Below are 12967 nucleotides of genomic sequence, written 5' to 3' on the forward strand. Positions count from 1 at the left end.
CATCAGTTTTGCGTCCCGATGTCAGCACTAGTTTTGACAGGAAAATTGAGAATTGCTACCTAGTGCTTGATAGAAAGAATCATATTGCATTACTTAGTTCTACTATAGGGCTTCAGAACTTTGATGCTCATTTTAATGTGCTCCCAATTGGCATCACTGGCCCCATGAAAGTTTTTGGAAGACATAGTGTTGCGCACGAAGTACTATCTAATTCTGCCCATCACTGGTCCTTGAAGATTTGTTTACATGGACTTTTCCATAATTGGTTTGCTGGAAGAACTCATTGGTTTGTTTTTGTTGTTATTAATGGTGATGTTGTGGGAAGTTCAACTAGAATTGTCCATTTAAACAAATGGGTTTCTGGGCAGCGGCTGAAGGATAATGTACAAATGCCTAGGCATAACAATGTGTCATGGAGGGGAAATTCTGGGCTGCAAGATGGAAAGTATATTGATTTTATTAAATATAAATATTTGGTGGTGGTCTACAATGATGCCAGAGATGGACTACAACTTAGTTTGCCTTTATTTCATGTTCTTACTATGCTAAGCTGGAGTGTGAGTGTGCATCTTGCAAATTATAAAGTTGTTGAACTAAATCATGTCAGGGATGTTTTCAAAGCAGCCTTCACTATGATGTCCATTCTAAGGATATTGTGGCCTAGGAGACATGTAATTGGAGAAAATGATGAGTTTATCGGCAAGAAGGCTGCTTATGCATTGAGCCAAGGCGTTGGCGTTATAGCCTGTATTGGAGAGCTGTTACAAGAAAGAGAAGCAGGAAAAACTTTTGATCTCTGTTTCCAGCAATTGAAGGCTTTTGCAGATGCTATACCAAGTTGGGATAATGTTGTCATTGCGTATGAGCCTGTCTGGGCTATTGGAACTGTTGCCTCGCCTGATTTTTCTTGTCACAACCATGTCCAACAGGCAGTAAACTGTTTTGACACAATATACAAAGCTTGGTATGAAGCTCTTGATTTTTCTCACAAGGGACTTGCAGGTGTTTGCCATCAAATGCACTTCGTCCATCTTAAAGTCAATGTAACTGCACCTAGATTACCAATGCTTTCGTTGGCGAGATCTCTTGACTTGAACCTTGAGGACAAGGTTCTTATTGAGGACGGGAGTATTGTTATGAATCAGCCCCAGCCCAATAGGGATACCAACAAGGATATCACACAAATAGATATTGGGCCGAGTAAAAGCAATCGGGCCAGGCCTTCACAAATTGTTTGGGATCCAGGCCCATTTACACTTTGTTAAAAAGGGCAAATGAGTTGGAAAGAAGGATTATGAAAATTGTTAAAGAAAGAGTGTTTCCTCTCATCTCCCTTCTTAGTCTAAGCTTCTCATCCCCTTCCTATGGGTTCTTCTGATTTCTCATCTCCTTGCTATTATCTATCCTAGTTTCTTTATCTTCTGTAATTTCTATTGTACTAGTACTATTTCTATGTTGCTGTAGTACACCAGTTAATACAATCAGTGAAAAGAGTTTGGCTACTGTTCTTTTGTGATTAGTGTTTGTTACATATGGTACTCTCACTTGTCCACAATTTAGTATTTTCTGTTCCTCCTTCAATAGCAAAGGAGTTCATTTATCTAACTAGTTTTGGTATCTTAAGTTTTTGGTTTCTGGTTTCAGACAGATTCGAAAACTACTTATACTGCAAAATTAGAGATGCAACGCATACCAAAATAATCCAATCACTAGAAGTCTAATTTACTGACTCAAATTTAATTACATGCCTTCTTCACCTAACTGACTCTAGATTTATTGGAAAGGATGACAGAAGGAAATCTAGAAATTTATCTTCGTGATCTATTAAAAGAATGCAAATGTGATGTATAGCAGAGAGAAGCATGGGAGAATTTGAAAAGAGCATTCCCGGATAGCAAGAATGGAAGCAGAGTTATTATTACCACGCCCAAAGAGGATGTCGTTGAAAGAGCAGACGACAGAGGTTTTGTCCATAAACTTTGTTTCTAAGCCATGAAGAAAGTTGGGATCTCTTTTGTAGGAAACTACTTGATGTTCGAGCAATGACCTCAGCAATGGAGAGGCTAGCAAGCTATGGATATGGTGGACAAGTGTAGAGGTTTACCTCTTGCAATTGTTGTATTAAGGAGGCTAGAAGAATGGCAAAAGGTGCAGGACCGCCTTTGGCAGAACATTAAAGACGACTCTATTGAATTCTCCTACATACTATCATTGAGCTACAACCATTTGTCAACCTTAGATGGAATAAGCACACCATCACTATCACAATAAGAAATATCAATCTTCTCATACCTATCATGAAAAAAGGATCACTGGAGGAGCTTAGAGCGAAAAATCATGAAAACCATTCATTCGAGAAATCATATCATCATCATCATATGTTATTAAAAGTAGGAAGAATCTAAGTCAAAAGTTGAATTATGAAAAAACCCCTTACCTATTAATTTTTTTTTTTAAAATCATTTTAAAAAATTATTTTTCCATTTAAAATCAACTTCATAACTACACCTCTGCATTTTCCTAACTTATCATCATATTATCATAAATAAATAATAAATAATAATAATTATTAAAAGTGGAAAGCTCCAAAATTTGAAGTTGGGTCGTCATTTTACCCCTATATTAAATAAAAAAGTTATAAAATATTTTATTAATTAAATATTAAATAGTAATAATTTGTCATTTTTTCTTCACATATAAAAAAAGAGAAATAAAACTTCTATGAAATTAGTAAATAGTAAGTATATATATAAGTGGAACCAAAATATTTTTAAAATTGAATTATCAAAATGTCCATAAAATATTGAATGACATTAATATCCTTCAATCAAATATTATTCCTACAATAATATTGTACAAGAATATAAATATACACTTAGTTCAATGCATTAGGCTATTTAATATATATATATATACACGAAAATACCCATTAATATTTTGCTACAAGTGAATTTGGCCGCGCTACGCGCAGTGGAATTACTCATTTAACAAATTCATTATTAATTTGAAAATTGATTTACTACTATATAGTTTATGAACTATAATGCTAATTGTTTTGAAAATTCTTTAAATGTTATAAACCATAAAGAATTGTTTATATATACTTTATAAATTTTAAACATGTTAGCTTTCATATAAAAGTGTTGCTTGTTACAACAAAAATTAACATTCTATTTGGTAGAAGAAAGAAAGAAAACTATAGGTAAATAGATGAGTCAAAGATATCAAAATACTTGTGAATGATCGTGATTTATCGAGCAAGAACTCATATGTTAAACTATTTTAAATTTTTTATTATGCACTTTTCAAGTTCATTAGTACTATTCTCTTTCAGATAGTATAGTTACAGTATAATTTTAAAAAAAGGACCGACATGCTCGTGTTTTCTTCACCTTTGGTTGTTTCTTTGTTCTTCACAGTTGTTTTATATTTCCCTTTTGTTTCAATACACTCTAAAGATAGAAATGTTCTTCAAACTCCACAAATAGAACAAACATGTAAAAGAATAACTTATGAAACTTATAGAAACATTTGAGAAGATGATATACTTGTAGTGCTCTCCACTTAAACGAATATCTGAGATCCTAATAATTTTACGGAGATCCTAATAATTTTACCTGAAATCTTTCTGTTGCCTGCACAAAAATGACATATCCGATGATGATATTTGGTTGCCGATAATGATATGTAACTGCAAAACAATTATGATAAAACATAAAATAAAAAAAGATAGTACACATACTACAGAAGGAAAGCAAACATGATCGGTTAGGTAACGATTGCTTCTAATTTTGCTTCAAATTCTGAGTTTTAAGTGCATGTTAAATCTGTTACAATAGTCATTTAAGGTGGAATTAATGATGGTATCTAATTGCTACGTTTATTTATATTTTATTTATGAGTCTTTTAAATTCATTTGTTAGTAGCAGAAATGAAACAAAAACAATACAGGAAAAGGTGAAAAATGGTCGTTTCATCTTTTATTAATAAATGAGATGACATTTGTTTTTTCAAACATATTACACAAATTAAAACTTAATAAAAAGCTCAAAAAAAAAAAAAGCATATTACACAAATTAAAACTTAATAAAAAGCTCAAAATAAAATAAAATAGAGAAATATTATATATATATATATATATATATGATATGATTTATTTAACTCCTATTTATGTTATATATATATATTTCTAGAAAGTTAAGTCTATCTTCTAATAAATATAAATAATAATATAGCAAATGAATGAACTAGATAAATCAAAAGACATGGAGTTGTGTGTATTCAATTTTTGTAAATGTTTTATCTCCCGATTCCTAATGCAAAAAATAAAACATTTCTTCGTAGTAATAAACATATGGAGATTTTGAAAAGTTGTTTGGTATATTCAATGTGGAATAAATTATTTTGATCAATTCAATACAATATATTCATTTACTAAATGTTATATATTGTGTATATATAGTGAAAAATAACAAGACAATTATATCATCAAATATATATTATGATAAATTATGTAAAAGATAAAAATGAATCATTCATTATATATTTACAACTAGGTAATTTACCCGTGCGAAATAATTTTTCTAAGCTTTTGAACAACCTTTCCAATAATGATTGTTATAAGAAAAAAAATTAGTAGATTTTAAAAATATTTCAATAGAAATTAAATGATTTAACATTATCACATATCTCAAGAATTGTAAATATATAATGAATGATTAAAAATATCTTCATATCTAATCATTTTTATTTTTTACATAATTTATCTTAATATATGTTTGATAATATAATTGTCTTGTTAAAACTGAGTGATGTTTTTATGTAGCGATTAAACATCATTTTTTCTATTTTTTGTACATGAAAAATATAGAATCTGATAATTTTATTGTTAGAATATAACTTCTAGTGAAAAAAATTATGTGAAAGTTTTCGATAATCAATATTAGTTATAAATAAGTTAAGACCGTTGAAATTGTACACCACAACAACATAAATAATTTTTTTTTAGAGACAATCTACTTGTCTGAGGTCAAACGTTCACCACTTTTCGTTATTGTTACTTTGTTACTCTAAAAAAATTATAGAAGGAGAAAAATAAAATTGAAACAACAGCAAAATAATATTGTTGACCCTTTTAAAAATTCATTCTTCATTAATTGCTTCTCTGAAGACCCTTCTAGATGCTTAATCAATGCAACTTTACGATTTTTTCAGAAATATGTATGTATAATTGTTGCATTATGAAAGTACAAGTAGATCAAAATGTTGGATTCTACTCATGTTAAAGAAATATTCTCGAACATTAAAAAACTAAAAATGAATCTAACCTAGATAACTCAAACACTCAACAATGACTTGGGACATGAAGGACAACAAATCTATGTTAATAGACATATCTTTTGTAGTTTAAGACATTACTTTTATTTAGAGCAGGTTTTGTTTCATATCCTTCAAATTAAGCTTGCCGAAAATAGTCATAACTCACACCAAAAATATTTAGAAGAGCCGAATGAGAAAGAAAAAAAGAAAGACATTAAAAGGGCGAAAGCTTTTTCCAAGTGATCAGATCATATACATACCAAACGAAAAACAATCAATACAATTTTAAGGAGACAACAAAACAGCGAGAAAAAACTTACATTAAAAGGAGTAAACTATGAGATACCCAATGATGATAACAAATCATTCTAACCAAAAAAGTTCTCATGTTTTGAAATAACATACCTCAAAAAATTGACTAACACTTCAATCAACTTTCAATCCTTAAAGTACTCATAATATCCACATATAAAATTTAGTAAAAATAGATAACAACAACATAAAAACCAAAAAATATGGGCATGCAAAGTTATTAACTCTCAAAGGATTTTCTAAAGAACACAAAATCTCATCCTTGTATGTGAAGGAATGTCGTTATTGATGAAGAAATTAGAGATTTGTAAGAGCTTTTTTATTGTACCTTCAACAATTCCAATAGAGAAACCTTGCTTGAATACTCAATTAACGTTTGTTATTTACCTCAAAAAATTGACTAACACTTCAATCAACTTTCAATCCTTAGAATACTCATAATATCCACATATAAAATTTAGTAAAAATAGATTACAACAACATAAAAACCAAAAAATATGGGTATGCAAAGTTATTAACTCTCAAAGGATTTTCTAAAGAACACAAAATCTCATCCTTGTATGTGAAGGAATGGCGTTATTGATGAAGAAATTAGAGATTTGTAAGGGCATTTTTTATTGTACCTTCAACAATTTCAGTAGAGAAAACTTGCTTGAATACTCAATTAACGTTTGTTATTTAATTTGTACTAACAAATACTTATAACAATAATTTTGCAGAAACATAAACAACAAAGTTTAAAGCATGTACTCAAAAATAACAATTAATAATATAAACATAAATTAATGACCGTAAAAAACATATCAGGATATGTAACAATAGAATGAAACAGAATGGAAAAAATTGAGTCCACTGAATGCACAGTCCCCCTTAAGGAAATTATTCCCCTCTAGTACCCGAGGTTTAAAGGAATAGATCCTCTCAGGATAGAATAATTCTATTCACCATTGTATTGATACAAAAACAATGGTGTCAGTGAGTCATTCAACAGGAGCAAAATACACAAATATTTAATTGTTTAGAAGAAGAAGAAATTCAAAATTTTTGTTGTTTAAAATGAGAGGAAATTCCTCTATTTATAGACAACGAAGGGTAGTGTGAACAAATGTATATTGTGTCTTATCGAAATTGTCACAACTCTTTGGAAAAGTTACAAAAGGTCACAACCTTTATAAAAGTCATAATTTTTCATAAAAGTTGCAAAATGACTAAAATATCCATAGAAAGATATTAGATATTTTTATCGTTTTAAAAATTAATTAACTACATATTTTTTTATATTTTCCTTTTTTTTTTGTATTTATTTTCATTGCACTTAATATCATACGAACTAAATTTTTTTCTCTTCTTTATTTATTATTTTTCTCCTTTATTTATTTTAAATTCATTTTCATGACTCATGTTTAATTATCTATTAGATTGTTACTCTTAATATTTATAACTCTTATTCTTTTCATATTCATAACTTCCAATTATTAAGAGATGCTACCTATAAAAGTTCCTAAATACATTATTTGTGTTATAGTCTTTTCTTCATTCAACCTCATTTGTTTTATCCTTTGAGCTTCCAATTGTAATTAGTATTAATAAGTATCTATTACTCATCTTTCTTATCTTGCTTGCACTATATAAAGGTGTACAAATGAATAGTAAATTATGATTCTCTTCTTTCTATAATTTTTTTTATTGTTTTGCATTTTCCTCAATACTATGTGGACAAGTAAATTTATTTTCTTTTGTGTTTAAGAGCTTATATTTACAAGGTAACATGTAATTAATATTATTATTTACTATTTGATTTATGTTTTAGTTTAACTTGGTGAAGAAGATTCTTGAATTTTGATTGATTGTAGAAGAAGGTGTTGATAAGAACTCGGAATTTATGTACTGATTTTGTATTTTCATCCATTTGTATTATTATGATCAAAGTCTTAAGAAGGGTGTGTATGTTGTATTTTTTCTTTTATGTTTTTATTTGTTTTTCTCATTATTAGACTTCTTTAATTTGATTTTCTATGAATTTTCGAATGTCGTAATTCTGTAATTTTAATCATTTTATCGATCTATAAAAAATTACATGGGATAAACATGCAAATCACGTATCCAGAAACTTGTTTGATATAAGAATATGTAAGACTCAGCATACTATGAGACATGAGTGCTTATATGAATAGATTCATATTAGGAGGCTGATATTCATAGCCTTATAGAGTAAGATAAAGATCAATGGGCTAAAGTTTCTGCCTCTTATTCTGGGAAGTGAACATAGATATGAATTTATGATCTGAAGCGTTTGAGCATAGGTCATGGACATAATGCCAATATGTGAGAAATCAACAAGGTGTTGTAACGAGTTAACTTTGAGGAATACGCTAGACTATGAATGGATTGATATACCACCATAACTTTTTCTGAACACATCATTATATGATTATCAACGCTTGACTTGGTTCCTTACCTTATCATCTCCCCCTTAGGTCAGAAGCTGACACCCTAAGGCTATGGACCTATTACATATTCTCTATACTAGTCTATATTCACTTTACTCTAACATTCGAAAAAATGCTAATCACATGTCTATTAAACTCTCCATGCGCAGGTACTAAGATTCCTTTTAGGGCTTCTTTCTGAGCTGCTTCTCTTAACTTATTCTTGCTTCTATAGAAGTCTTTTGATAATCGTTACCCGCATTGGATTATAATTTTATCTAACTCTTAATTAATAGTCTGACGTCTCCTTCTTAGCCTACTAATACCGTCCTTCTAAGTTCATATCTATCTAACTAGAGAAAACTTGAATTGTATTTAATTAAGAGGCTCGTCATTGTCTATGTATGATTCTTTCGACCAAACTCTTAAGGGTAATAAAGAATGCTTGCATCAGTCTACTCCACATTGACAGCTCAAATATATTATCTAGGCACACATAGAAAATCATAAACTTAATTAAAGTCTCATCTAACTATATATGATCTTGGGTACACATCTTAGTGCTCTTGTTTATCCAATGACGTAGCCACACTTCATTACTCTCGTCTAAGGGTCATAATACCACACTTGTACCACTCACATTTAATGCAAATTAACACCTTAATTCCTCACTTACTCTATGTCAAAAGCCTACTAGATCAAATCTCAAAACTAACATCATTACCCCCCATATTGCCATTCTTTTTATCACTATACTCATCTCAAATTCAAGCTTAGTGTCCAGTACTAAACATGGATATCAATGTCATTGTTCACATACTATACTAACTTATGACTACTGGATAAAATTAAGACACAGTCGCCGACTAAGACCTCATGACAAGTAATCAATCTTTATCCCCTAGTCTACCTAGTTACAGTTTATCGCCACATCCCTTTCACAACCTAAGTACTATTTACCCCCTTCACTATACATTATTGCCTAATTAGTTCCATAATCCTATTAATATCATGAGGCTCTCCTTTCAAAATCATAAGTCTAGCTTAGATCTATTTCCTCATGACTATTTGTCCTTCAAACATATACTTGGTCTTCGCTATCACAATTACATCAAATTAAAATTTAAAATTTTGACTGCAAAAAAAGCGAAAGAAGCAATCCATAGAAAGATTTGACGCTCTGAAACTTCAAGTTAACCTTCATGGCTGAATTCAAATTAATTTGTGCTAACTTATTGAATATTTTTTTTCTTCTCTTCAATGTTACAAAACACATCTTCAAAAAATTGAGAAGCCATGCTCATCATTTTTTCCTATAGATTCCCCAAACGAGGAAACTTAAAAAGAACAGAAACGTATCTATTATTAAAAGATTAAATTTGAACATAATTAATTTAAAATTTCTTATTTTACCATTAATAATATAATTTTATACCACATTGATATCACGAAAATTTAAAAATCCCAAATCCCAAATATCTTTGGTTTAAATGTGGCACCTAGCCAAACATGTTTTTATAAATAATCTTCATTTATTTTTGAAAGGTATAAAAATCGGCCAAAACTATGTAGCCCAAGTAAATGAACGGTAGTTAAAAAAAAAAAAAAAAGGTCATTCGCACAAATGCCAATTTGATGTGACATTTTGATATTTTTTTCCTCTCAAATGCATTGTCTTTAATTTTATTCCTATTGCTTATTTAATGAAAATTTTATTGGCTAAAATACCCTTAAATTTAACTAGACAGAACATTTTACATAATGTTTGTATACATTGGAGCATAAATTTATCATGGGAATATTTTTTTATTTGTTTTTTCGCTGTCAGAGAGAATATATACTTTTCTTTGTTTTTTTTGCCGTCAGAGAGAATATATACTTTTCTTTATCATTACCCTCAACTTTATCATCTTTCTACTTTAAGACTTTAACAATATTCCCATGATAACAATATTCCTTTACACTGAATTTTTGAAGCTTTAAATACTGAATTCCATGACAACAATATTTATCTCTTATCAAACTCTCAATCTACTAATTTCCATACACACTTTACCTTTTACAAAAAAAATATTAATTAATTTCCATATTCCTAAAGATGGCTGATGCCGTTGTGTCATTTGCAGTTCAAAAATTGGGTGATTTCCTCATTCAGGAAGTTAACCTACGTTTAAGTCTAAGAGAGGATATGAAGTGGATGAGAACTGAGCTTCTCTTCATGCAGTCTTTCCTCAAAGATACAGAACTAAAACAATATGGAGATCATACAATTCAACAATGGGTAACTGAGATGAACTCTATTGCTAATGACGCTGTTGCTATACTCGAGACTTACAGTTTAGAGGCTGGTAAAGGTGCTAGTCGTCTCAAGGCGTGCGCTTGCATATGTAGGAAGGAGAAGAAATTCTACAATGTCGCCAAGGAGATTCAATCACTCAAGCAACGAATCATGGATATCTCTCGTAAAAGAGATACTTATAGTATTACAAATATCAATAGTAATGCTGGAGAAGGAACAAGTAATCAGGTTACAACACTGAGGAGAACTACCTCATATGTGGATGACCAGGATTACATTTTTGTTGGACTTCAGGATGTTGTAGAATCATTGCTAGCTGAACTTCTCAAAGCAGAGCCTCGTCGAAACGTCCTCTCCATTCATGGGATGGGTGGATTGGGCAAGACCACTCTTGCCAGAAACCTCTACAACAGTCCTAATATAGTCTCAAGCTTCCCTACTCGCACTTGGATATGTGTTTCTCAAGAGTACAACACAATGGATCTTTTTAAGACTATCATAAAATCCATCCAAGGTTGCGCCAAGGAAACTCTAGATTTGTTGGAAAAGATGGCAGAAACAGATCTAGAAAATCACCTTCGTGATCTATTAGAAGGATGCAAATACCTTGTGGTGGTTGATGATGTGTGGCAGAAAGAAGCATGGGAGAGTTTGAAAAGAGCATTTCCGGATAGAAATAATGGCAGCAGAGTTATTATCACCACGCGCAACCAGGATGTCGCTGAAAGAGCAAACAACAGAGGTTTTGTCCATAAACTTCGTTTCCTAAAACAAGAAGAAAGTTGGGATCTCTTTTGTAGGAAACTACTTGATGTTCGAGCAATGGTTCCAGCAATGGAAAGTCTAGCTAAGGATATGGTGGAAAAATGTAGAGGCTTACCTCTTGCAATTGTTGTATTGAGTGGACTACTTTCGCATAGATGGGGGCTAGACAAATGGCAAAACGTGAAAGACTGCCTTTGGAAGGACATTGAAGAAGACTCTATTGAAATCTCCTACATACTATCATTAAGCTTCAACGATTTGTCAGCTGCGCTCAAGAAGTGTTTTCTCTACTTTGGTGTTTTTCCAGAAGATCAAGTGATCGATGCTGACGACATAATGCGGTTGTGGATGACAGAGGGTTTCATCATACCAAGAGGAGAAGAAAGAATGGAGGATGTCGCTGAAGGCTTCTTGAATGAGCTGATAAGACGAAGCTTGGTTCAAGTAGCTCAAACATTTTGGGAAAAAGTTACTGTATGTAGGGTTCATGATTTACTTCGTGATCTTGCCATACAAAAGGCATTGGAGGTAAACTTCTTTGACATTTATGATCCAAGAAAGAACTTGAAATCCACTTCATGTATAAGACATGCCATTCATAGTGAAGGAGAAAGGTACCTCTCATCACTTGATCTTTCTAACTCGAAGTTGAGGTCAATTATGTTCTTTGATCCACATATTTGTAATGTGTTCCAACATATAGATGTGTTCCGACATATATATGTGTTGTACTTGGATATTGATTATGGTAAAGTTATACCTGATGCCATAGGGAGTTTGTACAACCTCAAGTTGTTACGCTTGAGTGTTGTCAGTAAAATTCCCTCCTCCATCGGCAACCTCAAGAATCTACAGACACTTGTTGTTGTCAATATGGACAGACGCTTTTGCCAACTACCCCCCGAAACAGCTGACCTAATAAATTTAAGACATTTAGTTGTTCCATATTCTATACCTCTGGCAGGTATAAGCAAACTCACTAGTCTTCAAGTTCTTCGCCTTGATTGTGATCAGTGGAAAGAAGTTGACCCAGTTGATTTAGTCAATCTTCGAGAATTAGAGATGCGTAATATATACAAATCTTACTCCCTAAACAACATTAGCAGCTTGAAAAACCTTAACACTCTCAAATTGTGTATTTTGCTTGGTCCACAATCTACATATCCATTCCCATCCCTTGAATTTGTTAATAGTTGTGAAAAGCTCCAGAAATTGTTGTTAGGTGGGAGATTAGAGAAACTGCCTGTGTTTCCAGATTCCATCACAATGATATTTCTTTGGGAGTCAAGACTGACAAAAGATCCGATGCCTATTTTGGGAATGTTACCAAACCTAAGGAATCTCGAATTAGAAGCAGCTTATGAAGGAGAAGAAATAATGTGCAGTGATTACAGCTTCAGTCAACTAGAGCTCCTTCATCTTTATGGTCTTGACAACTTAGAAAGATGGCATTTAGGCACAAATGCCATGCCTCTCATTAAAGATCTTGTTATCCATCATTGTCCAAAGCTGAGGGAGATTCCAGAGAGAATGAAAGACGTGAAGCATTTCAAACGTATATGAAGTCTTATATGATAATAGGAAAGGTAAATATACAAACACATCCCAATCCTTCATTTTTTTTCTTTTTTATATAAATAATAATATTTTTGTTAAAACAGGAGATGAAGACATTCAAGTTGATGAAGATGGGTTGTCCAAGCATCAATCAAGCTTCCGTCACTTTACTGATTTTGTGATTCTAGGCAAAAATGAGGATTTTTTTGGTTTTTGGCTTCTTTTTTTTTTTTTAGTGTGTGGAATTGGTTGGAAGAGATTTTTTTTTTGGGGGAAGTGGGGGTGG

At 31.5% G+C, this 12967-nt stretch overlaps 2 protein-coding genes across 2 annotated transcripts in view; one reads left to right on the forward strand and one right to left on the reverse strand.

The window, feature by feature from the left end:
* The window catches only part of LOC102589158 (uncharacterized), an 81824-nt gene that overhangs the window by 10674 nt on the left and 58183 nt on the right, over window positions 1–12967 (reverse strand). The window lies entirely within an intron of this gene.
* LOC102590927 (disease resistance protein RPP13-like) lies at window positions 10091–12917 on the forward strand. Its single transcript, XM_015314336.1, has 2 exons — window positions 10091–12710; window positions 12786–12917. The coding sequence occupies exon 1, from the start codon at window positions 10159–10161 to the stop codon at window positions 12685–12687; it is 2529 nt and encodes an 842-aa protein (XP_015169822.1). The 5' UTR covers window positions 10091–10158; the 3' UTR covers window positions 12688–12710; window positions 12786–12917.

The sequence above is a fragment of the Solanum tuberosum genome, unplaced genomic scaffold (genome assembly GCF_000226075.1).
Source record: "Solanum tuberosum cultivar DM 1-3 516 R44 unplaced genomic scaffold, SolTub_3.0 scf00296, whole genome shotgun sequence".
NCBI classification, from domain to species: domain Eukaryota; kingdom Viridiplantae; phylum Streptophyta; class Magnoliopsida; order Solanales; family Solanaceae; genus Solanum; species Solanum tuberosum.